This window comes from Mustelus asterias, chromosome 17, assembly GCF_964213995.1.
Source record: "Mustelus asterias chromosome 17, sMusAst1.hap1.1, whole genome shotgun sequence".
NCBI lineage: Eukaryota > Metazoa > Chordata > Chondrichthyes > Carcharhiniformes > Triakidae > Mustelus > Mustelus asterias.
Window position 1 is genome coordinate 59,052,558 of NC_135817.1, and position 26,486 is coordinate 59,079,043.

The following is a 26,486-nucleotide window of genomic DNA, read 5'->3' on the forward strand; positions in this document are numbered from 1 at the left end:
TGCTACCGTGCCGCCCATTGTGCTAAAAATAGGAAAGGGGGGTATTCCATTCTGTGATTTTCCGTGTAACTTGCCTACAAAAATAGCATTTAGACAATAGTATTTTCAGTCTTTTTTTTCATTCATGGGACATGGGTGTCGCTGGCTGGCCAGATTTATTGCCCATTTCTAGTTAGAGGGCAGCTGAGAGTCAACCACATTGCTGTGGCTTTGGAGTCATGTGGGCCAGTTCAGGTAAGGATTTCCTTCCCTAAAGGACATTAGTGAACCAAATGGGTTTTTCCGACAATTGGCAATAGTTTCACGGTCATCAGTAGATTCTTAATTCCAGATTTTATTTTGTTGACTTCAAATTCCATCATCTGCCACAGCAGGATTCGAACATGCATCCCAGAACATTAGCTAAGTTTCTGGGTTAATATTCTAGCGATAATACCACTAGGCCATCACCTCCCCTGCAGACAATTAGAATTGTTACAGTGGATGTCTTAAATCGTGAAATCATGTGGTGCCATTCTTTCAGCTATTAACTGGAAGTTCAAATTTCTTTTTCGAAGCTATTGGTCTCCATAGAGATCATTACTTTCCTCATCCGCTGGCATTTTTTCTCTTGCTCTAGATGCCCAAGGTTAAGTCACCTGTGGTTCAGTTTGCTCTTCATTTTCTTTGGCAGCTCCCCTCAATATTACCAATGAATGGGAGTGAATTAACTGATTGGGCTGCTTTTTTGCCTTGGGCTGGCTGAGAAATGGTACAGAGAGTCTGAACAGGTCACTTGGCTCATTCTTTCCTGAGAGATGTTGCTTTGCACGGGTGAGACTTTTGTATCAGATGTTTCCGATAAATATTTTCAGATCTGAGAAAAGATGCTTTGGCAGATTTTTAGTTTTAAAATGCAGCCCAGAAGGTCTTTGTTGTTTGGTTTTGCTCCAGGCTTCATCCAATTCCTTGAAGATGAAACACGGCAAATATAAATAACCTAAACCTACTTTATTCCTGTTTCTTATTTAGCCAGGGGATCTGGTTATTGCATTACCTGAGAAGTGTCTGCTTACCACTAAGACTGTCCTGAGGAGTTATTTGGGTGAATACATTGCAAGGTAAGTTGTGCCCCATGGTGTTAGATTCTGTTATAGAAATCCAGTGGAAGTCTTACTTAAAAAAGCAAATGACTTCTCTTAATGGAGGCTAAATACAATCCACCAGATAACAATGGAGGCAATGCAAATGTCTTATTCATGTATAGGTTCCAGAGCAAGACCAGTGGAAGGTGAGGGCAGGGATCAAACAGCACTGGTCACATCTCTTTTAATCCTTGTGCCATGGCGCCAGTGCCCTGATGAAGTATGCACACATATTCCAATTTCATCTTTTACCAACATTCCAAGGAAAGTCATTTGAGAATTTCAACAAGTATTAAAACCTGGAAATGTGTTGGAAGGCTGGGAAAAGGGACAGCTTAGAATTTGGAAGACTTGTGTTGGGGGCTAAGATGATTTTATAGAATTTAAATTAAATAATATAATATTGTTCCTGTTTTCCTGAAGGATTGGGGGAACTGAAGAGAATGTATTTTGACTGCTCTGAGAGGTTACTCAGAGAGTGAAACTAAATTATTTCAGATAAAACAGTTGGAGTGTATTAATGGGTAACATAAGAGTTGAGTAACGTGCTCCACTGATGAAATCATAAAATATTAACCAACTGTAATGACCTCAATGAGGCCCATGAGTTTGGCCTCTTGGAGTATGAGCTCCCTGATGGAGGTAATGATTGTCTGCACAATCAGGGAGCCTCACCTGTATCTATATAAATATTTATATTATATATATAGAGAGAGGAGTGTCAGGGCTACTGAAACTCCAGATTCTGACTTTGTACCTGAAGCACTCGTAGGAGTGAAATCGAGTTTGTAAATAAAGGGAATTTGGTGAAGGGACACCAGCCTCTGAGGAGCTAATTAAGTATCTGAGTCGTAGAACCGCATGTGACCTAGAGGAGACATTGTGCCAGTGAAAGCAACTCTTTAATATTTAGCAGATAAAACTGAGTGAATGTGATACAACACAGCACTTACTTGTGGTCAGGTGTCCTTGAATGTTCTTTGCCTCTGCATTCCCATTCTGGACACTTAATTTACCCAGCAGTACCAATGCTGTAGTTCAATTTTATAATTAAAAAAAAATCTTAGTTGGAAACATGGAAGGTTTATCTTTGTCCAGTGATGCTCAATCCACAGTTGTCCAATGATGTTCCCAAATCATTTAATTTTTTTCCAGAATGCATCGTGTTAAGTCCTGGACCAGAATCCCAAATTAGATTAGAGTGCCAAACTAGCCCCAACAATTTTTCTGTTTTGGCGTAAATGTGAGGAAAGGAGTGGTTGCACTGACAAATTAGGGACCTTTTATAGTAAACAAGCTTTATTTAATAACACAGTTTAAATATAACGCTAACTAATGAAGCAGCTTAACTATTAACAGTTGGACAATATTTAAAAATGAAAAGGAAATAACTTTAATTTCTAACTTATCACTGTTTCGGTTCCAAATAAGCAACATTCATCTTACAGATTTAAATGCAAATATAAATACAGTTAGCAACGATGAACATATTTTGCTATCAAAAGAGAAAATGCTGGAAAATCTCAGCAGCTTTGGCAGCATCTGTAAGGAGAGAAAAGAGCTGATGTTTTGAGTCCAGATGATCCTTTGTCAAAACTTTGTCAAAGCATAGGACATATTTGCTATTATGAATATAGACAGTCTTGAAGCTTTCAGAGAAGATAGAGTTCCAGAAGCCTGCAGAATCCTTCTAACGCCAACCAGTCTTCAGCTGCAAACTAAACTGCTTCCTGCAAAGGCCTCTTTTCTCTGTCATATACTCAGGACTGCACATAACCCACGTCATCACATAACCCTGTCAATCACACTAAACGGAAATTCCAGGGGAACTTAAGTAAACAAAGGTCCATTAACTGTGCTTACCATAACCACTTGCAAGGCTAAAATTAGTACTTATCCTGCTCTCCCAGCATTTAAGCTGCATTCCTGTCAAACATACCGACTGCCTGGAGCATAAAGCTGAATTTTTAAACATTCCCCTTAAACACAGAGATATACATATATATATATCCATCTCAGCTGCATTGATATCATCACAGTAGGCTTAATGGGCTTTAAAAAAAAACACTTTCTATTGAAGTGTAGGGAAATGGGACCAAAGGGTCCCTCTCTGCCAGAGAGCTAGCACAGAGGTGATGGACCAAATGGCATCCTTCTGTGCTGTAAAAAATTCAATGATTCCATATCTTACCTAATGGACTATAATTTACTGTAGGAGTGAACCACGACTGTCATTAGTTAAGCTTGCCCTTGCAAAGATTTAAAGTTTTATTTTGTGTACCAAGTTGCATTGTATAGAATCCTAAAACGTAGCTTTTTGTTTCCAGGTGGAAGCCGTCTTTGTCTCCCCTCCAAGCCTTGTGTACTTTCCTCATTTCTGAGAGACATTTTGGGAGCCGGTCTTCATGGAAGCCCTATATTGACGTTTTACCCAAGACATACACATGCCCAATTTACTTAGCAGAGGAAGTAATCAATCTGTTTCCCAGCCCTCTGGTTAAGAGGGTTCAGCAGCAAAAGACTGCGGTTCAGGAGCTGTACCTTACTTTGCAATGCTTCTTCAGCTCATTGCAGCCATTATTTTCTCAGCCTGTAGAGAGTGTTTTTACTTACGATGCTTTCTGCTGGGCTTGGTGCAGTGTCAATACCAGGACCGTTTATATGGAGCATGAGCAAAGTGAGTTCTTGTCACCAGAGGCTGATGTCTACGCCTTGGCACCGTACTTAGACTTGCTGAATCACAGTCCTTCTGCTCAGGTAGGAAGACAGTTCACGTCATTGAAATTAAAATACATTGTCAAGCACATGGATGTACAACCTTTGTCATGACTTTTTATACATTAATGGTTAATGCCAGCAGAGGTGGCCGCTTTCAAGCAGAGCTGATTTAAATTATATTTTGAAGGGATCTTCCTGCTCCTTTCCCTGTACCATCATCGCTGTCCCCTCCTGAAATGATGGTCCACATTTCTGATAGAATCCCAACAGTGCAGAAGGAGGCCATTCGGCCCATTAAGCCTGTGCCGCCGACAATCCCACCCAAGCCCTATCCCCCGGTACCGCACATATTTACCCTGCTAATCCCCCTGATACTAAGGGGCAACTTAGCGTGGCCAATCAACCTAACCCACCCATCTTCCGGGCTGTGGGAGGAAACCGGAGCACCCGGAGGAAACCCACGCAGACACAGGGAGAATGTGTAAACTCCGCACAGACAGTGATCCGAGGCCAGAATCGAACCCGGTTCGCCGGCGCTGTGAAGCAGCAGTGCTAACCACTGTGCCACCCTGCCGCCCCTGATGTGACATAACGCTGATTTGTAGTGGACTATTATGAATGGCCTACTCAAATCTTTGTCAAACCTCTCCTAACTTCCATTTTGCTCCACCTACTTCACTCCCTCTTAAACAGGATAAAATTCATCACATTTCGCTCTCTCTGAAGAAGAGTCACACAGATTCAAAACGTTAGTTCTTTCTCTCTCCGAGATGCTGCCGGACATGCTGAGTTTTCTGCTTTTATTGCAGATTTCCGCAGTGTTTGCTTTTCGTCAAATACCTTTTATTGCTGCCCACGCCTCTCCTACACCAATGTGGCACCAAAGTAACAAATTCCTTTCTCTTCTCTACATATTCCTGCATTCATTTAAAATTTGGGTACAGTTCCTGATCTTTTATTTTGTCGTGCCTTGTTGTGTCCTCTCTCCCCCCGACCCCTCCCTCCCTCTTGTTGCTTTTCCATCCAACCCTGTTCCTCCAGTCGGCAAGCTCGCCAAATGCTTTGCAGTTTCTTCTGCCAGGAACGAAATGTTAATATCATTCCCCACAGGAAGGAAAAATAAAATGCTTGACTCTGAGCCAATCTGAACTGTTGATCAATATTCTCCTAGCAACTGTTTTCAGAGCCAGGTTGGCAACTGCCTGGGTGGGAACAGGTACTGTGCTCTCATTCTCGCTCTCTCTCTAACTCAGCTTGCAGTTCCACTTTCCACCAGCAGATATCACTGTGGGGATTGGGTGAAGAAAACGAAACACTGCTAACATGCTGAAGGCAGTAAGAAGTCTCACAACACCAGGTTAAAGTCCAACAGGTTTATTTGGTAGCAAAAGCCATTAGCTTTCGGAGCGCTGCTCCTTCATCAGGTGAGTCTCACCTGATGAAGGAGCAGCAAGCGCTCCGAAAGCTAGTGGCTTTTGCTACCAAATAAACCTGTTGGACTTTAACCTGGTGTTGTGAGACTTCTTACTGTGTTTACCCCAGTCCAACACCGGCATCTCCACATCATGCTGAAGGCAGCAAAGTTCAGAAGTTTCACAACAACAACCTGCATTTTTGTGACATCTTTTGCGCAGGCCAAAACAAAAAATACCCCAAGATGCTTCACAAAAACAAAATCTGACAGAAAAGGATCTGAACCGGCTCATATGAGGGAGAAGAGAATATTTTATGATATGGTTATGACGATAGCTTTAAAATCACGGTCAAAGAAATGGGTTTTACAGTGGAGAGACTGACTGGCTTGGGGGAATTACAGAACATGGAGTTTTAAAAGACTGAAGGCATCCAATACCGAGATGAAGGGAGTGGTGATGGCGATACAAGATGGCGGAGTTAGCGTTCTTGAATGGGTTTTAGGGCTGAAGGAGGTTACAGAGTTAGGGGAGGGGTTAGGCCACGGACGGAGTTAAATGCGAAGGTAGCTATTTTAGTTCGAAGTTGACATAAATCGGAATTTAACTTGTACTTCTGTGCTTTTAGGTGACAGCTGCTTTCAACCAGAAAAGCAAACATTACGAAATCCGAACAATCTCGAAATGCAGACGATACGCGCAGGTTTTCATCTGCTACGGTCCACATGACAACCAGCGACTCCTACTGGAATATGGATTTCTTGCGAGCAGTAATCCACACAATGTGGTGTATGTCGATAAAGGTGAGGGTGCTGTCCCTGTACCTCAGCCGAGAGAAGGCTGTGTCCATCTCACTCCCGTTCTTCAGTTTTCTGCGTTGAGGAACATTTTGTGGAAATTGTGGCAATAAAGGATCCCCATTTCCCCAGTTACTTTCTGCCCCTTTTCCAGTTTCCCAGCTGGCATTAAGGCTGAGAAGAGGCGAGTAGTTCCCCCAGCATCTTTAAATGATACTTAAAAACCAGCCACTGGCAAGTTTGATATTTGGTTTGACTTATTATTGTCACATGTATTAGTATACAGTGAAAAGTATTGTTTCTTGTGCGCTATACAGACAAAGCATACTGTTCATAGAGAAGGAAAGGGGTGCAGAATGTAGTGTTACAGTCATAGCTAGGGTGTAGAGAAAGATCAGCTTAGTACCTAAGGATCGCCAAATCTGTGAGATTGAACTAGAGCATTGTTAGAGTGTTTAAAAGAGTTAGAATTAAGTTTTAGAAAGATAGAATTAGAAGGTGTGCTGAGCACCGCTTGCAAGAAGTCACCTTGCTCCAGCGCCAACTTGAGAAAATAAAAGTGTGTAAGAACAGACTTTTGGAGGTAATTTTAACCTATTGGAAATCCATGGGATTGGCAGGGAGGGAGATGGGGCCATTGACTTCATCAGACAATAAAATCTGTCTGAGTGTAAACCGCTTGTTACACCCAATCCACACACTTTGCCAAAGATGGTTAAAAATTCTCTTCCCCCCCCCCCCCCCCCCCCGGCTATGTTTCTTCCTATCTTCTATCTGCTTGGGGATTCTCATGGTGTCTCTTCATCATGGCCTCCAGAGATTAGTAACTCAGCACAGAGGGAGCGGGGTAAAAGAGGAGGAGGCATTGCATTATTAGTTAAGGAGGCAGTTACTGCAGTAAGGAGAGATGATATCTCGGAGGGGGCATCAAATGAAACTTTGTGGATAGAACTTAGGAATAAAAAGGGGACAGCTACGTTGCTAGATGTTTATTATAGACCCCCCCGGATAGTCATTGAAATTGAAGAGCAAATATGTGCGCAATTCGCAGAGAGGTGTAAAAATCGGGGCAGCTCAGTAGCACAGTGGTCAGCACTGCTGCTTCACAGCGCCAGGGACCTGGGTTCAATTCCCGGCTTGGGTCACTGGCTGTGTGGAGTTTGCACGTTCTCCCCGTGTCTGCGTGGGTCTCCTCCGGGTGCTCTGGTTTCCTCCCACATTCTGAAAGACGTGCTGGTTAGGTGCATTGACCCGAACAGGTGCCGGAGTGTGGCGACTAGGGGAATTTCACAGTAACTTCATTGCAGTGTTAATGTAAGCTTTACTTGTGACTAATAAATAAACTTTAAAATAAGAGGATAATTATATTAGGTGATTTCAACTTTCCCAACATTAATTAGGATAGGCATCATGTTAAGGGCTTAGATGGAGTAGAGTTCTTAAAATGTATACAGGAAAACTTCTTCGGTCAATATGTAGAGGATCCAACAAGCGAAGGAGCTGTGCTGGACCTAATTCTGGAGAATGAAGCCGGACAGATGGTTGATGTGTTGGTGGGGGAGCATTTTGGTGATAGCGATCACAACATGGTTCAATTCAAATTTGTGATAGACAAAGAAATTGACAAGGTGCAGAAAAAGGTTTTGGATTGGGAAGGGTAGATTTTAACAAAATTAGGCAGGATCTGGCCAAGGTAGACTGGAACGAGTTACTTATGGGGAAATCTACAGAAGAGTAGCGGGGGGTGTTCAAAGATGAAATGGGGAGGGTACAGGCCCAACATGTTCCCTCTACGGTAATAGGGAGGTGTAACAAACCCAGAGAACCATGGATGACCAGAGACGTTCAGCATACAATGAGAAGGAAAAGAGAGGCTTTTAACAAGTATAAGGGAAGTAAGTCTGCGGAGGCATTAGTGGAGTACAGAAAGTGCAGGATGGAGTTTAAGAAATCAATTAGGAGAGCAAAGAGGGGATATTAGAAAGCTCTGGCTGGTAAAAGTGGGGAAAATCCTAAGCTATTCTATAAGTCGTCGTTGGCCTCTGGTATAGTACCAGAAGATTGGAGGTTAGCGAATGTTGTCCCATTGTTTAAGAAGGGGAACAGAGACTTCCCCGGGAATTATAGACCGGTGAGTCTCACTTCTGTTGTCGGCAAGATGTTGGAAAAAATTATAAGGGATAGGATTTATAGTTATTTGGAGAGTAATGAATTGATAGGTGATAGTCAGCATGGTTTTGTGGCAGGTAGGTCGTGCCTTACTAACCTTATTGAGTTTTTTGAGAAAGTGACCAAGGAGGTGGATGGGGGCAAGGCAGTGGACGTGGTATATATGGATTTTAGTAAGGCGTTTGATAAGGTTCACCATGGTAGGCTTCTGCAGAAAATGCAGATGTATGGGATTGGGGGTGATCTAGGAAATTGGATCAGGAATTGGCTAGCGGATAGGAAACAGAGGGTGGTGGTTGATAGTAAATATTCATCATGGAGTGCGGTTACAAGTGGTGTACCTCAGGGATCTGTTTTGGGGCCACTGCTGTTTGTAATATTTATTAATGATCTGGATGAGGGTATAGTTGGGTGGATTAGCAAATTTGCTGATGACACCAAAGTCGGTGGTGTGGTAGACAGTGAGGAAGGGTGTCGTAGTTTGCAGGAAGACTTAGACAGGTTGCAAAGTTGGGCCGAGAGGTGGCGGATGGAGTTTAATGCGGAGAAGTGTGAGGTAATTCACTTTGGTAGGAATAACAGATGTGTTGAGTATAGGGCTAACGGGAGGACTTTGAATAGTGTGGAGGAGCAGAGGGATCTAGGTGTATGTGTGCATAGATCCCTGAAAGTTGGGAATCAAGTAGATAAGGTTGTTAAGAAGGCATATGGTGTCTTGGCGTTTATTGGTAGGGGGATTGAATTTAGGAGTCGTAGCGTTATGTTGCAACTGTACACAACTCTGGTGCGGCCGCACTTGGAGTACTGTGTGCAGTTCTGGTCCCCACATTACAGGAAGGATGTGGAGGCTTTGGAGAGGGTGCAGAGGAGGTTTACCAGGATGTTGCCTGGTATGGAGGGGAGATCCTATGAGGAGAGGCTGAGGGATTTGGGATTGTTTTCGCTGGAAAGGCGGCGGCTAAGAGGGGATCTTATTGAAACATATAAGATGATTAGAGGTTTAGATAGGGTGGATAGTGATAGCCTTTTTCCTCTGATGGAGAAATCCAGCACGAGGGGGCATGGCTTTAAATTGAGGGGGGGTAGTTATAGAACCGATGTCAGGGGTAGGTTCTTTACCCAGAGGGTGGTGAGGGATTGGAATGCCCTGCCAGCATCAGTAGTAAATGCGCCTAGTTTGGGGGCGTTTAAGAGATGCGTAGATAGGTTCATGGACGAAAAGAAATTGGTTTAGGTTGGAGGGTCACAGTTTTTTTTTTTAACTGGTCGGTGCAACATCGTGGGCCGAAGGGCCTGTTCTGCGCTGTAATGTTCTATGTTCTATGTTCTAAGTATACCAATGGGAAGATGATAACCAGGGAAAGAGTAGGGCCCATTAGGGAGCAAGGGGGAAATCTGTGGATGAAGGCCGAGGACATTGGTAGAGTGTTAAACGAATATTTCACATCTGTCTTACCCATGAGAATGAGGAGGTAGTTATGGAACTCGGGGAGAGAGACTGTGAGGCTCTAGAGAAAATTATCATAGGGAGTGACAAGGTATTGGAGGCAATGGCAGGCTTAAAAGTGGACAAATCTCCAGGTCCGGATTAATTGTGTCCCAGGCTGTTGTGGGAGGTAAGGGAGGAAATTGCAGGGGCTCTGACCCAAATTTTTAATTCCTCCCTGGCCACCGGGGAGGTGACAGAGGACTGGAGAACAGCGAATGTGGTCCAACTATTGAAGAAAGGTTGTAGAGACAACTAAGGGAATGACAGACCAAGTGAGTCTCAAATCTGTGGTTGGGAAACTACTGGAGAAGATTCTGAAGGAGGGAATCTATCTCCATTTGGAGAGGCAAGGTTTGATCGGGGACAGTCAGAATGGTTTTGTCAGAGGGTTGTCATGCCGAACAAATTTGATTGAATTTTTTGAGCATGAACAAAGAACAACAAGAACAAAGAACAATACAGCACAGGAACAGGCCCTTCGGCCCTCCAAGCCCGCGCCGCTCCCCGGTCCAGGATTGAATCCTGAATCCAGGATCCCCGCCCAATTTTCCAGCCTATCTACATACCAATATCCTATCCACCGAGCTGTCCCTCACAGCTACGATGCTTTGTTCATTACAACCTATTAACTCACCCCCACCCCCCCATTCCAGACCATGTGATCTCCAGGGAGAGGCGAAAACCCAGAGTGAAAAACCCCAGGGCCAATATGGGGAAAAGAAATCTGGGAAATTACTCTCCGACCCCCTGAGGCGATCGAAACGAGTCCAGGAGATCACAATGGCCCCGATCGGAAAATGCTTCCCAACCCTAGTCATTTCCACTTCCACGAACACCATATGAATTCCCTGCCCCCGAGACAGGTTCCCAACTATCCGCAGTCTCGCTCTGTACTGGCACCAGCAAGATGATCATAGAATGAAGCCTTGAAACAAGGAACAATTAGCCCGCGCCGCTCCCTGGTCCAAACTAGACCACTCTTTTGTATCCCTCCATTCCCACTCCGTTCATATAGCTGTCTAGATAAGTCTTAAACGTTCCCAGTGTGTCCGCCTCCACCACCTTGCCCGGCAACACATTCCAGGCCCCCACGACCCTCTGTGTGAAATATGTCCTTCTGATATCTGTGTTAAACCTCCCCCCCTTCACCTTGAACCTATGACCCCTCGTGAACGTCACCACCGACCCGGGGAAAAGCTTCCCACCGTTCACCCTATCTATGCCTTTCATAATTTTATACACCTCTATTAAGTCTCCCCTCATCCTCCGTCTTTCCAAGGAGAACAACCCCAGTTTCCCCAATCTCTCCTCATAACCAAGCCCCTCCATACCAGGCAACATCCTGGTAAACCTCCTCTGTACTCTCTCCAAAGCCTCCACGTCCTTCTGGTAGTGTGGCGACCAGAACTGGACGCAGTATTCCAAATGCGGCCGAACCAACGTTCTATACATCTGCAACATCAGACCCCAACTCTTATACTCTATGCCCCGTCCTATAAAGGCAAGCATGCCATATGCCTTCTTCACCACCTTCTCCACCTGTGACGTCACCTTCAAGGATCTGTGGACTTGCACACCCAGGTCCCTCTGCGTCTCTACACCCTTTATGGTTCTTCCATTTATCGTGTAGCTCCTCCCTACATTATTCCCACCAAAATGCATCACTTCGCATTTATCAGGATTGAACTCCATCTGCCATTTCCTTGCCCAAATTTCCAGCCTATCTATATCCTTCTGTAGCCTCTGACAATGTTCCTCACTATCTGCAAGTCCTGCCAGTTTTGTGTCGTCCGCAAACTTACTGATCACCCCAGTTACTCCTTCTTCCAGATCATTTATATAACCAATCATGTAACCAAATGTGTGGATGAGGGTAGTGCGGTTGATGTAGTTTACATGGATTTCAGCCAAACCTTTGACAAAGTACCACATGGGAGACTTATTAAGAAGCCTAATGCACATAGGATATAGGGTGATCTGGCAAGGTGCATTCATAATTGGCTTAGTGGTAGGAGACAGAGGGTGATGACAGATGACTGCTTTAGTGACCAGTGGCGTACCACAGGGATCCGTCCTGGGCCCCCTATTGTTCATCATTTACATAAATGACATAGATGACTATGTGGGGGGTAGGATCAGTAAGTTTGCCGATGACACAAAGATTGGCTGGGTGGTTAGGGTTGAGTGTCTTGGGTTACAGGAAGATATACTCGAGATGGTCAAATGGGCGGATAAATGGCAGCTGGAATTTAACCCTGAGAAATGTGAGGTGATGCACTTTGGAAGGAGTAATTTGACAAGGAAGCTTACTATGAAAGGTCTGACATTGGGAAGTTCCAAAGAACAAAGGGATCTTGGCATGTTTGTCTATAGATCTCGGAAGGCGGAAAGCCAGGATGCTGCCTGGGATGGAACGTTTAAGTTATGAAGATTTGTTGGTTAGGCTTGGGTTGTTTTCTCTGGAGCAGAGAAGACTGAGGGGTGACCTGATTGAGGTGCTCAAGATTATGAGGGGCATGGACAGGGTGGATAGGGAGCAGCTGTTCCCCTTAGTTGAAGGGTCAGTTCTGAGGGGACACAAGTTCAAAGTGAGGGGTGGGAGGTTTAGGGGGGAATTGAGGAAAAACCTTTTTACTCAGAGTGGGTGGTGACAGTCTGGAATGCACTGCCTGGGAGGATGGTGGAGACGGGTTGCCTCACATCCTTTAAAAAGTACCTGCATGAGTACTTGGCATGTCATAACATTCAAGGCTACGGGCCAAGTGCTGGCAAGTGGGATTAGGTTGGCAGGTCAGGGCATTTAATGCGTCAGTGCAGACTTGATGGGCCGAAGGGCCTCTTCTGCACTGATTCTGTGGACTTTGTAGTTCAGTTTCATCCCAAGGTTACATTTGTCGACGTTATTTGTCGAATAAATGGAAAAGCCCAAATTCTTTTGTGAAAGTTAAAGTCACATTCCTGATGCTTGCTTTCAGATCTCCTTTGTAACCACATTTCTCACAAGGACAAGCTCGTGGATAGAAAGCTGTTATTTCTACAGGACGAAGGACTCCTGGAGTAAGTATTGCTCTGACTCATTGGCCAGGTAAATAATTGGAAAAGGAAAAAGGGGTCATCTCCATCAACAACTTTAGCACAGTATGAAGATGAGGGAGTTCACTTATTACTTGGAAGACGTGAGTCTATCTGGGCTAGAGGAATAGGGGAACTCAAAGTACAAATACACTAGTCACTAAAAGTTGAGCCATTGGTTAACAAGGTCATAAAAAAATAAACCAACCGTTTGGCTTTATTTCTAGCGTACAGTTCTGGTTACCCTATTATTGAAAGGGTATTATTAAACTAGAAAGAGTGCAGAAACAACTTACTAGGATGCTACCGGGACTTGATAGTTTGAGTTATAAGGAGAGGCTGGATAGATTGGGACTTTTTTTCCCTGGAGCGTAGGAGACTTAGGGGTGATCTTATAGAGGAGTATAAAATAATGAGGGGCATAGATCAGCTAGATAGTCTACATCTAGCTGATCTGTTCCCAAAAGTAGGGGAGTCTAAAACTGGAGGGCATAGGTTCAAGGTGAGAGAGGAGAGATACAAAAGAGTCCAGAAGGGCAATTTTTTCACACAGAGGGTGGTGAGTATCTGGAACAAGCTGCCAGAGGTAGTAGTAGAGGCGGGTACAATTTTGTCTTTTAAAAAGCGTTTAGACAGTCACATGGGTAAGATGGGTATTGAGGGATAGGGGCCAAACACAGGCAATTGGGACTAGCTTAGTGGTTAAAAAAAGGGTGGCATGGACAAGTTGGGCCGAAGGGCCTGTTTCCATGCTGTAAACCTCTATGACTCCAGAGGAACAAAATTGAAATGTAGGGAAGTTCTGCTAACGATGTATCAAACCTTGATTAGACCACACATGAAAGTACTGCGTGCAATTCTGGTCAACATATTGTAGAGAATCTATCGAGGCACTGGACATTTCCAAGAATGATATCAGAAATATGTGGATATGCATCTCAGGAAAGGATTGACAGGTTGGGTCTCCTTTCTCTCGAATAAAGAAGATTGAGAAGTGACCTAACAGAGGTATTTAAAATTCTCGAATGTTCTGACAGCGTGAGAATGATTCCTCTTGTGGGGAACAGCATAACCAGAGACGATGAATATAAGATAGTTAGCAAGAAGTACCGTAAGGGAGGGTTGAAGTGAATGGAATATAGGTGCAGTTATGGGGAGGCTGGATAAGCATGAGGAGAAGAGAAATGGGTTATGATAATTTAAAAGTGGAAAGACGAGAGGAGGCTCGGGTGGAGCATAAAAGCTGGCATGGATTAGTTGGGATGTGGAGATGCCGGCGTTGGACTGGGGTAAATACAGTAAGAGTTTTAACAACACCAGGTTAAAGTCCAACAGGTTTATTTGGTCGCAAATACCATTAGCTTTCGGAGCGCTGCTCCTTCGTCAGATGGAGTGGATATCCACTCTATCTTACGAAGGAGCAGTGCTCCGAAAGCTAATGGCATTTGCTACCAAATAAACCTGTTGGACTTTAACCTGGTGTTGTTAAAACTCTTACATGGATTAGTTGGACCAATGTTAAGAAGAACTTGCCTTTTATGTAGTATCGTTCATGACTCCAGGTTGTCCCAAAGTGCTCTACAGCCAAAGAAGTACCTTTGAAGTGTAAGCGCTGCAGGGAACACTGCAACCAGAATTGTGTTCTGTAAACGTCCACAAACAGCAATGAAATAAATGACCAGTCTGTCCATTTTGTAGTTAGAATTTATATTGTGGGATCAGCAAGTGAGTAGCCCTGCCATACAAGATCATAACTCCAAACTCCCAGTCTGAGCTGAGTTAGATGGCCTCAATATTTGGGAGGGGAACGAATTCACATCCCTGATCCCTAACCAGTCATTCTTGCTGGATGTAGATTCGTATTTATCTGATAAAGATTGGATCACGGTCAAGGAGCCTGACATGATGCACTGCTGAAGATCACATATAAGTAATGCTCTATAAAAACCTGAGAGCAAATATTGTCTTTTGAAGCCTGAAATACAACATTAGATGCGTCATAGAATCATACAGTGCAGAAGAAGCCCTTCAAGTCTGCCCTGACCTGCAAGAAACACCTGACCTTGCACCTAATCCAAAGTGCTCATCCGTTTACTTTTTAAAGGAGTGAGGCAACCCGCCTCTACCACCCTCCCAGGCAGCGCATCCCAGACTGTCACCACCCTCTGGGTAAAAAAGGTTTTCCTCACATTCCCACTAAACCTCCTGCCCCTCACCTTGAATCTCTGTCTCCTCATGACTGACCCTTCAACTAAGGGGAATAGCTGCTCCTCATCCACTCTGTCCATGCCCCTCACAATCTTGTACACCTCGATCAGGTCATCCCTCAGCCTTCACTGCTCCAACAAAGACAACCCAAGCCTACCCAATCTCTCTTCATAACTTAAATGTTCCATCCCAGGCAGCATCCTGGTGAATCCCCTCTGCAGCCCCTCCAGTGCAATCACATCCTCCCTATAACGTGGCGACCAGAACTGCACACAGTACTCCAGTTGTGGCCTCACCAAAGTTCTATACAACTCTAACCTGACTTCCCTGCATTGGTAATCAGTGCCTTGATTGATAAAGGCAAGTGTCCGATATGCCTTTTTCACCACCCCACTAACATGCCCTTCCAACTTCCTACTGTCTTGCCACTCATTGAATACTTCCTTGTCAAATGACTCCTTCCAAAGAGTATCACCTCACACCTTTCAGGGTGTACAGGAAGGGGAAGTAAAAATTATGATTAATTTTGTTTTTATTCAATCTGTGTCCAGAACTATTTCATTGAAACATAAAACAAGGTGATTACACTTAAATTCAGTGTTAGATTTTAATCATATACATAGAATCATGGAATAGAATGGTTACTGCACAGAGGAGGCCATTTGGCCCATTGTATCAAGTGCTGGTCTTCTGAAGGTGCAATTCACCTAGAGCCACTCCCAGAACCCTCCCTTGCACATTCCTCCTTTCCAGATAATAAATTTTATGGTGACTTTGATCTCCACCCATGTCTGTTTGAAATCACCATCGTGTGAGCAGGGGATTGTGTCTGCTAATCTCCTGAATAGTATTGAAACTCAGATTGTTTCCCCACTGGCTCAGGAGGGTGGGGTTTCCAGTAAAGCACTTTTGGACTCAGCGCTGGAGTTTACGGAGCGATTGCCTCGGGTCCAGAAGGGCTGGTATTGTTTAGACGGTGGTTCCTTCTCAATGTACAGGTGGGGCTATGAGTCAGGCAGGGTGTGCCTCTGAACTGCATTCCACTACTCTCTTTGACTGAAAAGTCTACTGCACAACAGAATTCAGGAATATGACTTTTGGTTTTAAAAAGAGTGCAAGTTATTTGGCCTCTTCCACGACAGGAAATCAGGATGGTCGGCCTCTCCGCACCATTGGAATTCTTACAGGAAACGTGTCCAATGTAATTCTGGGAAGACGCCTTTTGCTTTGCATTTTCTAGCTGCAAGGAAGTTTTGTAGAGCAGAACAGAATCTCCGTCATGCAGTTTACACACACACAGATGAGAAGGCTGATTGGTGAGGGTGGGAGGCTGGGTACATTTTTTTACTTTACTTTATGGCTTTTTACCTCTAACATAGAGCGATTTAGTAACAAATTCTGTCTGTTCAGTAATCTGGTTACAAATCACGACCCATGGATGGCTTTAACACAGATTGAAGGGCTGCACAATTGAGGATGTGAATGCACTGGAGGGGGTGCAGAGGAGATTCACCAAGATGCTGCCTGGGATGGAATATTTAAGTTATGAAGAGAGGTTGGATAGGCTTGGGTTGTTTTCATTGGAGCAGAGAAGACTGAGGGGGCGGACCTGATCGAGGTGTTCAAGATTATGAGGGGCATGGACAGAGTGGATCCCCTTAGTTGAAGGGTCAGTTACGAGGGGACACAAGTTCAAAATGAGGTTTGGGGGGAATGTGAGGAAAAGCTTTTTTACCCCAAGAGTGGTGACAGTCTGGAATGCGCTGCCTGGGAGGGTGGTGGAAGCGGGATGCCTCACATCCTTTAAAAAGTACCTGGATGAGCACTTGGCACACCATAACATTCAGGAGTATGGGCCAAGTGCTAGTAGATGGTAAGTGGGAGTTCAGGTGTTTCTCACGCGTCGGTGCAGACTCGATGGGCCGAATGGTCTCTTCTGCGCTCTATGACTCTATGAAAATTAGACTCTAAGACTGCTGGGTGTTGGTGCTATGGGAATCTCGAGTCCAAAAATAGCAGTTGGTCTGCCTCCAGCCACATCTAGCATGCCCCATTCAGCATGCCATGCCCAGTGGTGTCCGATAGCATATGTATAGCGTGTGGCATGCAGAGTGAGCAGTCAGGCTGAGAATGGCACTGTCAGAATTAATACCACTGTGGGTCTCAATTTTAATGCTTCAGGACCCGTCAAGGCTGGTGCACGCGACATTGCCAAAATCTCGCCGTTCACCTTGCATTGCTGCAGTGGGGAGGTGATTGAGGCCCTGTCCATAAGGAAGGGGGACTTCATAGTCTTCTCTAATACCAGAAAGAAGCAGCAGGAGTAGGAAGGTGATAGTGCCAGGGTAAAGGGATGGCTAGTATTCCAGGATGCCATTGACTACATGCATGTGGCTCTGTGGGCCCCACATCTCAATGGGGAGGTGTACCAGAGCCACAGGTATACCACTCCCTTAGCTTGCAGTTGGGGTGCGACCGTGCACAGTGCATCATGATGATGAATGACCTATATCCTCGTGGTAGTCACAATACTTTCCTCCTGTGCCACTCAGCTGTTTCTCCCATACTTGAAACTCTGCAACATTTGAAGGTGGCTACTTGTTGGCGAGGACTACCCTTCTGTCACTTGACGGGATGTGAAGAGCATAAGTTACAATGATTGCTCCACTGCTGTCAGCAACCCAGTGGAGTAAATGGGCAATGTTCTAAACAGCGGCTCCACTTGTGCTCCATGGGACCAGAGGAATTAATTCTAATTAATAAGTCAACTGTCCAGACCACTCGGTGGAGAGGGGAGTGGCGGGGGGGGGGGTACTTTACAATTCAGACTGAAGATTCAATCCAAATTCCTAATGCTCTGCTCTGTGCTATTCAACCTGGCCTTGCCCCATGCCTTTGACAAGGAAGGGAGGAAAAATCTGGGCTCTGAGGTGCCACTAGTCCTGGTGCCACTCACCTGATGAAGGAGCAGCACTCCGAAAGCTCGTGATACCAAATAAACCTGTTGGACTTTAACTTGGTGTTGTGAGACTTCTTACTGTGCCCACCCCAGTCCAACACCGGCATCTCCTCATCAAAATCAGAAGGTTGAAAGGAGATTTGATCGAGATGTTCAAAATCATGAGGGGGTCTGGGCAGAGTAGATAGGGAGAAGTTTTCCTATTTGCTGGAATGATCGATAACTGGAGGGAACAGATTTTAAGATGATTGGCAAAGGAAGCAGTGGAGACATGAGAAAAACCTATTCACACAGCGAGTGGTTAGGATCTGGGATTCCCTGCTTGGGAGTGTGGCGGAGGCAGGTTCAATCAAGGATTTCAATCGAAAACTGGAATAATTTCTAAAAAGGAAAAACTGAGCAAGGCTATGGAGAGAAAGCAAGGGAGTGTCTCCAGGTGAATTGCTGAGAGTGGTGTAAGGTAATTGGATGATGTGTTTGCCATAGCTGGAAGAATGCAGACGAGGCTGGATGGTATTGTTAAGTGTGAGGTTGAGGTGGAGCATCTGAATGTTAGGTATGAGTCCTGATTGCTGGAGATGGCTAGGTCAGTGATGGGGCTGGGGTGCATTAAGCAGTGTGTGATGGTGCAGTCGGCCTTTTGGCTAAGATCAAGTGTGGTATGGATCGCCTGCACTTGGTTGAGGTCATTAGGTTACACTGAGGCTTCATGTGTTTCATATGAAGCAATTTTTAAAAGCGGCATCTCGGCCTTTTGGCTAAGATGCAAATGAGCTCAAGTCTTGGAGGAGGATCCTCCCCCTTCTCCAATCAGCTTGACTCATGTAGATCAGGCCCAGGACAGGGTGGTTTTGGTCTCCCGTCCTGTCTTGTCAGCCTGGATCTGAAATGTCTCAACTTGTTGAGACTCTGAATTGGATTTGATTTGATTGAATTGGAAAAGTATTAAAAAAAAGTGTGTGATGGTGCAGTGGATGGGAGTTGGAATTTGAAGATGTATTCATGCATCTTGGCCATATGTGTGAGGTCACCAAACTTCTTCCAATACTGTATCATGGTCCTCGGAATTGATCTCTGTTGGCTAGCTGCTTCCATTCCCTTTGCCGTGTGTGCCTGGACCTTGGCTCCTCTGTGGAAGCATAATCTTTCTCCTTTCCACTTTGAACCAAGTTAATGAACCTGGGAACCCTGTCAGTGATCTGTTGTTCCAGTGGTCATTCTATTCCTCCTCTGAAACACGTTTGATTCAGTTCCCCCAGCCCCTGCAGCGAGTATGCCTCTATACTTTAAGGAGTGCAGGTTGGGTGTAACTCATGTTACCCACACACACGCCTGTGCCCCTTTACTTAGCTTGCAGCCAGTCAACAGTGACTTTAGCTCTGAGCTGCATGTCACAATCATGGAGATGATAAGGCAGTACAAAGTTTATGTACATTTTTATTGGCATTTTTAATTGAGGATGTAACTGTGTCCTGGCAATAAATAGGACTGATTCCCCTGTACTGCTTTGAAATCGTGCCAGGAGATCTTTTCCATCCTCCAGATTTTATGCTTGGGTGTCTGGAGTTGGCCATCTGACTCAGGTGTGAATACCTGAGTCACTGCTGACTCACTGATTTCCTTTCCTTTCTTTTATTCATTCATGAGATGTGGGTGTCACTGGCTAGGCCAGCACTTATTGCCCTTGAGAATGTGGTGGTGAGCTGCTTTCTTGAACCACTGCAGTCCATTGATGTAGGTACGCCCACAGTGCTGTTAGGGCAGACGTTCCAGGATTTTGACCCAATGACAGTAAAAAAAAAGCGATATATTTCCAAGTTAGGATGGTGAGTGACTTGGAGGGGAACTTGCAGGTGGTGGTGTTCCAAGGTCTCTGCTGCCCTTCTAGATGGTAGTGGATTTGAAAAGTGCTATCTAAGGCGCTTTGCTGAGTTCCTGTGGTGTGTTTTGTAGATGGTACACACAGCTGCTCTACTCGTTGCAAGCGTGCCATGAGATCTTTTAAATACACAACTCCTGTTGTGATGAACTACAGGTGAAACATCATGTGGGGGATTCTGTAGTTAGAGGAGTAGTTTATTTTGTAGATGCGTCCTGAAAGGTATATTGCTTTCTGGACACCAGGCTTTGAGATATTGTCCACTAGTCATGGTGGCCCACAGGAACAATAGCTCCTACAATCTTCCATTTCAGGACTGGAAGATGGGAAGCAAAAATGGATATCAAAGCAACAATGACTCTAACGGAAGAGTACCCCAGTCAAAAATATTTGTGATTTTAACAAGTTTCTATTTTCATGTAAATCTGTATTTTGCTATCACTCAAGTTACCATTCCATTCTTTGTTTCTAGAAACCTGACTTTTGGAGTAGATGGACCATCTTGGAGGCTTCTGACAGTTCTTAAGGTGTTTTGCCTCAGGCCAGAGGAATAGTAAGTGTTTAAAGTCTCAACATATAAAAAATCTAATTCCATTTTAGAACTATTCAGTATATGGGGCGGCACGGTGGCACAGTGGTTAGCACTGCTGCCTCACAGTGCCAGAACCCGGGTTCCATTCCTGGCTTGGGTCACTGTCTGTGTGAAGTTTGCACGTTCTCCCCGCGTCTGTGTGGGTTTCCTCCAGGTGCTCCGGAGTTTCCTCCCACATTCTGAAAGACATGCTGGTTAGGTACAATGACCCAAACCTGCGCTGAACTGTGGCAATTAGGGAATTTCACAGTAACTTCATTGCCGTGTTAATGTAAGCCTTACTTGTGACTAATAAATGAACTTTTACCCAGTCCAGAAGTGTGGATGGGAAAACACTTTGTGAGACCATGTTGGTTGCCTGAAACTTTGTGAGACTTTCTCCGATTGTCTCTGTTCTTTGTGGCACTTTTGATTAAATATATAACTCCTGTGGTGATGGGCTACAGGTGAAAAGTCATGTGGGGGTTTCTGTAGTTAGAGGAGTAAATCGTTTATTTTGTGGGCATGGCCTAACTGGTACACTGCTTTCCGGGTGCCAGGGTTTGGGACATTGACGCTGGACCCTGGAACACCACAGCAGGGGGAGGTACTGTTTATCAGGTGGATCTTCCAGCTTCAGTGTCATCGAGGAAGTCCAGCTTCCAGAGTGCTCCTGAAGATTGATGTTCTTTCTTCGATGGTGGGTCAGTGATGTCAGGCGCCTTTTAATTATGGCACCCAGATATGAAGGTGCGATGTGCCATCGTGGAAGAGGATGGCAAAAAACTCCCGGATGCATAATTAATTACATTGAGGATGGAAGATATGGCATGGTTTCCTGTCGTCCTCTGCAACAGGGACATTCCCCGCCACGGAACTTAGTCGTAGGTGGGAGAATCCCATGTGTTAGAAATCTGGTGGTCTTGTAAATAAGAACATAAGAACTAGGAGCAGGGGTAGGCCATCTGGCCTCTCGAGCCTGCTCCACCATTCAATAAGATCATGGCTGATCTTTTCGTGGACTCAGCTCCACTTACCTTCCCACTCACCATAACCCTTAATTTCTTTACTGATCAAAAATCGTGGCCATAATGTGATTGCTAAATTAGGCAAACTTTGAAAGGATGTGAACTGAACTGGTCACAATTCAGTTGATTTGTAATGGGTAAACATATGAACAGAAGGTGGGAAGTATTAAATATATATTTGGCGTGATACAACATCAGTAACCCTAAAGGCTCCAAAGGTAAAGAGAATGGAGCTTATTGAAGACAGGTGTAGGCAGAACTAATAATAAGAAAATGATGTACTAGTTTAGTAATTATTAAGAATTAATTAATGCGATGTGAATGTCACTGATAAGGCCAGCATTTTGCTCATCCCTAATTGTCCTTGAACTGAGTGGCTTGATAGGCCATTTCAGAGTCAACCACATTGCTGTAGGTCTGGAGTCACAAGTAAACCAAACCAGGTAAGAGTGGCAGATTTCCTTCCCGTGAATGAATCAATTGGGTTTTTACAAATGACAATGATTTCATGGTCATCATTAGATCTTTAAATCCAGTTATTTTTAATTGAATTCAAATTTCACCACCTGCTTAAGGTAAAAGTTTATTTATTAGTCACAAGTAGGTTTACATTAACACTGCACGCCTGTTCAGGTACACTGAGGGAGAATTTAGCATGGCCAATGCACCTAACCAGCATGTCTTTTAGACTGCGGGAGGAAACCGGAGCACCCAGAGGAAACCCATGCAGACACTGGGAGAATGTGCAAACACCACTCAGACAGTGACCCAAGCCAAGAATCAAACTCGGGTCCCTGGCGCTGGAGGCAGCAGTGCTAACCACTGTGCCACCATGCTGCCCCACACCGTGCTGTGGTGGGATTTGAACCCAGATCCCCTGAGCATTACCGTGTACGTCTCTGGATTACTAGTCCAGTGACAATACCACTACATCATTGCCTTCCCTACAATCAGTGGAGGAAGAAGATAAAGCAGCAATACAGGCGACCCCAAAATAGGCTATTGGGAGGAACTTAATTGACTTATCGATGTTCACATACAGAAAATCATCAAAAGCTATTGCACAGACACAGTGAGTAATCAAAAAGCCTAAAGGAATGGCAGCCTCTATCTGAAAGAAATTGGAATTCAAAAGTGAGGAAGTGACATTCCAATTATACAGAGCCTTGGTCATGGAATACATGTTGGCAGATTTTCCAGACTTAGAGTCAAGCTACGAGAGCAAGCTCTATAAACATGGCTTGTATTTACTTGAGCTGGGAAGGTTTGAGGGGTGATAGAACTGCATAATTTAAATTGATAAAGGAATAGAGTAAATATGGAGAAATTTCTTCTGAAGGAGGTATCGAGAGCAAGGTGGCATTAATTTTAAAATTAGACATGGGCTTTTAAGAGTGACATCAGGAAGCACTCATTCTACTGAAAGGGTATTGGAAATCTGGAACTCACTTTTCCCCCCAAAAGGCTGTGAATATTTCAGGTCTGAGATTGGTCATCATTAGATCTTTGGTCATTGGCCATCGTTAGATCTTTAATTCCAGCTTTTTATTAAGGATATCAAGGGATGTGGGATAAAGGTGGGTAAATGGGAGTAGTGATATGGAAGAATCATAGAATCCCTACCATGCAGAAGAAGGCCATTCAGCCTATCGAGTCTGTACTGACCACAATCCCACCCAGGCTCTCTCCCCACAACCCCATATATTTACCCAAGTTAGTGTCCCTGACACTAAGGGCCAATTTACCATGGCCAATCAACCTAACCTGCACATCTTTGGACTGTGGGAGGAAACCGGAGCACCCAGAGGAAACCCACGCAGACACAGGGAGAATGTGCAAACTCCACACAGACAGTGACCCAAGCCGGGAATTGAACCCAGGTACCTGGCGCTGAGAGGCGGCAGTGCTAACGACTGTGCCACCGTGCCAAGAACCTTGATCCATTTTAATAATGGAATCAACTTGAGTGGCTGAAGGTCCAACGCCTGTTCTGTTGCTTCGTCCCTTGTAACTCGGCTAATATCCTGCCTAACATCAAAGAAAAATACTGCGGATGCTGGAATCTGAAACAAAAACAGCAAATGCTGGAAGATCTCAGCAGCTCTGTCAGCATCTGTGGAGAGAGAAGAGAGCCAATGTTTCAAGTCTGGATGACCCGTCAGACTCGAAACGTTGGCTCTATTTTCTCTCCACAGATGCTGTCAGACCTGCTGAGATTTTCCAGCATTTTTCTGTTCCTGCCTAACATCATTGTTGCAACACCATGACCACAGTGTTCCAGGAGAATATCCACCACCATTCCCAGTACATGACAGCTAGGAATAGTAAGTTAGCTTTGCGAGCGCTGCTTATGTTCTAAGAACAAATATAAGAACCATTTTGCATTGAGAGTCTGGGTGCATATTGGAGACAACTCACAGGGCAGGATTTTCTGGCCACGCTCGTCGGAAAATCCCGCCCAAGGTCAATGGACCTTTGCATGGTCCGTGCACCATGTTCCCATGAGAACCGTGGTGGGCGGGACGGGAAAATTCCATCTGAAGTAAGAGAAACTTTCCACTGACACTCTGAGAGGATGGTGAAGATTGATTCTTGATTCTTTCTGCAGTTTACAGAGAAAGAACGTCGTGGTTGGCCTGTCTGTCTCTGCTGATAATGAGCAGAGTAGTCTGGAACTCGCAGAAAAACTCTGTTTCCACCTTATGAATGAAAACCAAAAGGCGACACAAGAAGTGAGTATTCTTGTATCTCGTGATGTTTCATTTTGCCTCACGGGATTTTTAAATAGACTACAAAAGCAACTTGCAAGTTATGTGAAACATCCGTGAACCCCCATTTCAGCTCCACACTGGAGCATTTGTACAGTTTTATGCAGCAGGATTTTGGAAAGATGTACAGGCTGTGGAGAGGACATTTAGCGGAACGATACCAGGGATCGGGCGGCACGGTAGCAATGTGGTTAGCACTGCTGCTTCACAGCTCCAGGGACCTGGGTTCGATTCCCGGCTTGGGGTCACTGTCTGTGTGGAGTTTGCACATTCTCCTCGTGTCTGCGTGGGTTTCCTCCGGGTGCTCCGGTTTCCTCCCACAGTCCAAAGATGTGCGAGTTAGGTTGATTGGCTATGCTAAAAATTGCCCTTAGTGTCCTGAGATGCGTAGGTTAGAGGGATTAGTGGGTAGATCTGTAGGGGTATGGTGGTAGGGCCTGGGTGGGATTGTGGTTGGTGCAGACCCGATGGGCCGAATGGCCTCTTTCTGCACTGTAGGGTTTCTATGATTTCTATGAGGGACTTCAGTGATGTGGAGATACTTGAGACACTGAGATTGATCTCCTTTGAACAGAGGAGGTCAAGTGAAGATTTAATAGACGTTTTCAAAGCGATGAGAGGTTTTCATAGAGTCATATAATCCTATAGTGTCGAAAGAGGCCATTCGGCCCATCAAATCTGCACCGACCACAATCCCACCAAGACCCTATCCCCACAACCTCATGTATTTACCCTAACTAGTCCCCCTGACACTAAGGGGCAATTTAGCATGGCCAATCCGCTCGCCTAACCAGCGCATCTTTGGACTGTGGGAGGAAACCGGAGCACCCAGAGGAAACCCACGCAGACACGGGGAGAATGTGCAAACTCCGCACAGACAGTGACCCAAACCAGAAACCGAACCCTGGTGCTGTGAGGCAGCAGTGCTAACCACTGTGCCACCATGCCGCCCGATTAGAGTTTTGATCAGTCAGTAAATAGAAATTATTTTCATTGACCAAATAGTCAGTAAAAAAAGGACACATTTTCAGATAAAATCAGCAAACTAACCAAAGAGAAGGTGAGGCAATTTTTTTTCCAAAGTGGCGAGCTCTGGAACACGTTACCTGAAAGGATGTTGGGAATGACTTCAGGATCGTACCTGAACTGACCCTGTGCTCCCTCAGTGCCCAGACGTGTGCAGTGATCATAAAATATACTTTTAAGATCTTTCACGGAAAGTGGCCATTGCTGGCTAGACCAGCATTTTTATTGCCCATTCTTAATTGCCTTTCTTGAAGTGCTGCAGTCCATGTGGTGCAGTGTTGTGAGGGAGGGAATTCCTCTAGCAACACTGGAGGAACAGTGATTATGGTGAGTGACTTGAAGGGGAGCTTGCAGGTACTGGTGTTCCCATGTATCTGCTGCTCTTTTAGGTGGTAGCTGTTGCAAGTTTGGAAGATGCTGTTGAAGGAGCCTTGGTGAGATCTTGCAGTGTATCATGTAGCTGGTATACACTGCTGTCACTGTGCGTCAGTGGTGGAGGAAGTGGATGTTGGAGGTGGTGGATAGGTTGCTAATCAAGTGAGCTGCTTTGTCCTGGATGCTGACCAGCTTCGTGTGTTGCTGGAGCTGCAGCCATCCAGGCAAGTGGAGAGTATTCCGTCGCACTCTTTACTTGTGCTTTGTAGATGGTGGGCAGGCTTTGGTGATTCAGGAGGTGAGTTACTTGCCGCAGAATTCCCAGCCTCTGACCTGCAGGTCTGACAGCATCAGTGGAGAGAGAATAGAGACAACATCACAGCTCTGACGAAGGGTCATCCAGGCTCAAAATGTGGCAGACGTCTGTACTATCTACAAGATGCATTGCAGGAACTCACCAAGGCTCCTTAGACAGCACCTTCTAAACTCAAGACTACTACCATCTAGAAGGACAATGCAGCTGATACCTGGGAACAGTGCCACCTGGAAGTGCCTGGAAGGCAGCTCACTATCACCTTCTTGAGGGCAATTAGGGATGGACAATAAATGCTGACCTAGCCAGCAACACCCCATCCTGTGAAATGAATATTAAAAAACCCTGTTTCCACATGAACACTGCTCTGAACTTGTCGACTGTCCATCAACCCTTCCTTTACACTATTCTGTTAAAGCCATTTTCAGTCTAAATTCAATAGATTAGGAGTAGTTTCACAATGTGTATCAAAACTAGAATCCACATTGCTGAAATCCAGTCCTTCTTTTCTATGTCAGTGATGCAGAGCTCCTTACGTGCTCCTTCCGCCAAGGATTGAGAACTGGATAAATGCTGTT

The 26,486-nt window shown here is 44.9% G+C and overlaps 1 protein-coding gene across 1 annotated transcript in view; it reads left to right on the forward strand.

Annotated features, from left to right (window-relative positions):
- LOC144506070 (SET domain-containing protein 4-like) overlaps positions 1–26,486 on the forward strand; it is a 29,899-nt gene that overhangs the window by 1,199 nt on the left and 2,214 nt on the right. Inside the window, exons 3-8 of the mRNA XM_078231887.1 lie at positions 1,012–1,100; positions 3,452–3,881; positions 5,883–6,057; positions 12,685–12,766; positions 20,300–20,380; positions 24,035–24,158. Coding sequence (XP_078088013.1) covers positions 1,012–1,100; positions 3,452–3,881; positions 5,883–6,057; positions 12,685–12,766; positions 20,300–20,380; positions 24,035–24,158 — 981 coding nt within the window. The remainder of the gene's footprint in view (positions 1–1,011; positions 1,101–3,451; positions 3,882–5,882; positions 6,058–12,684; positions 12,767–20,299; positions 20,381–24,034; positions 24,159–26,486) is intronic.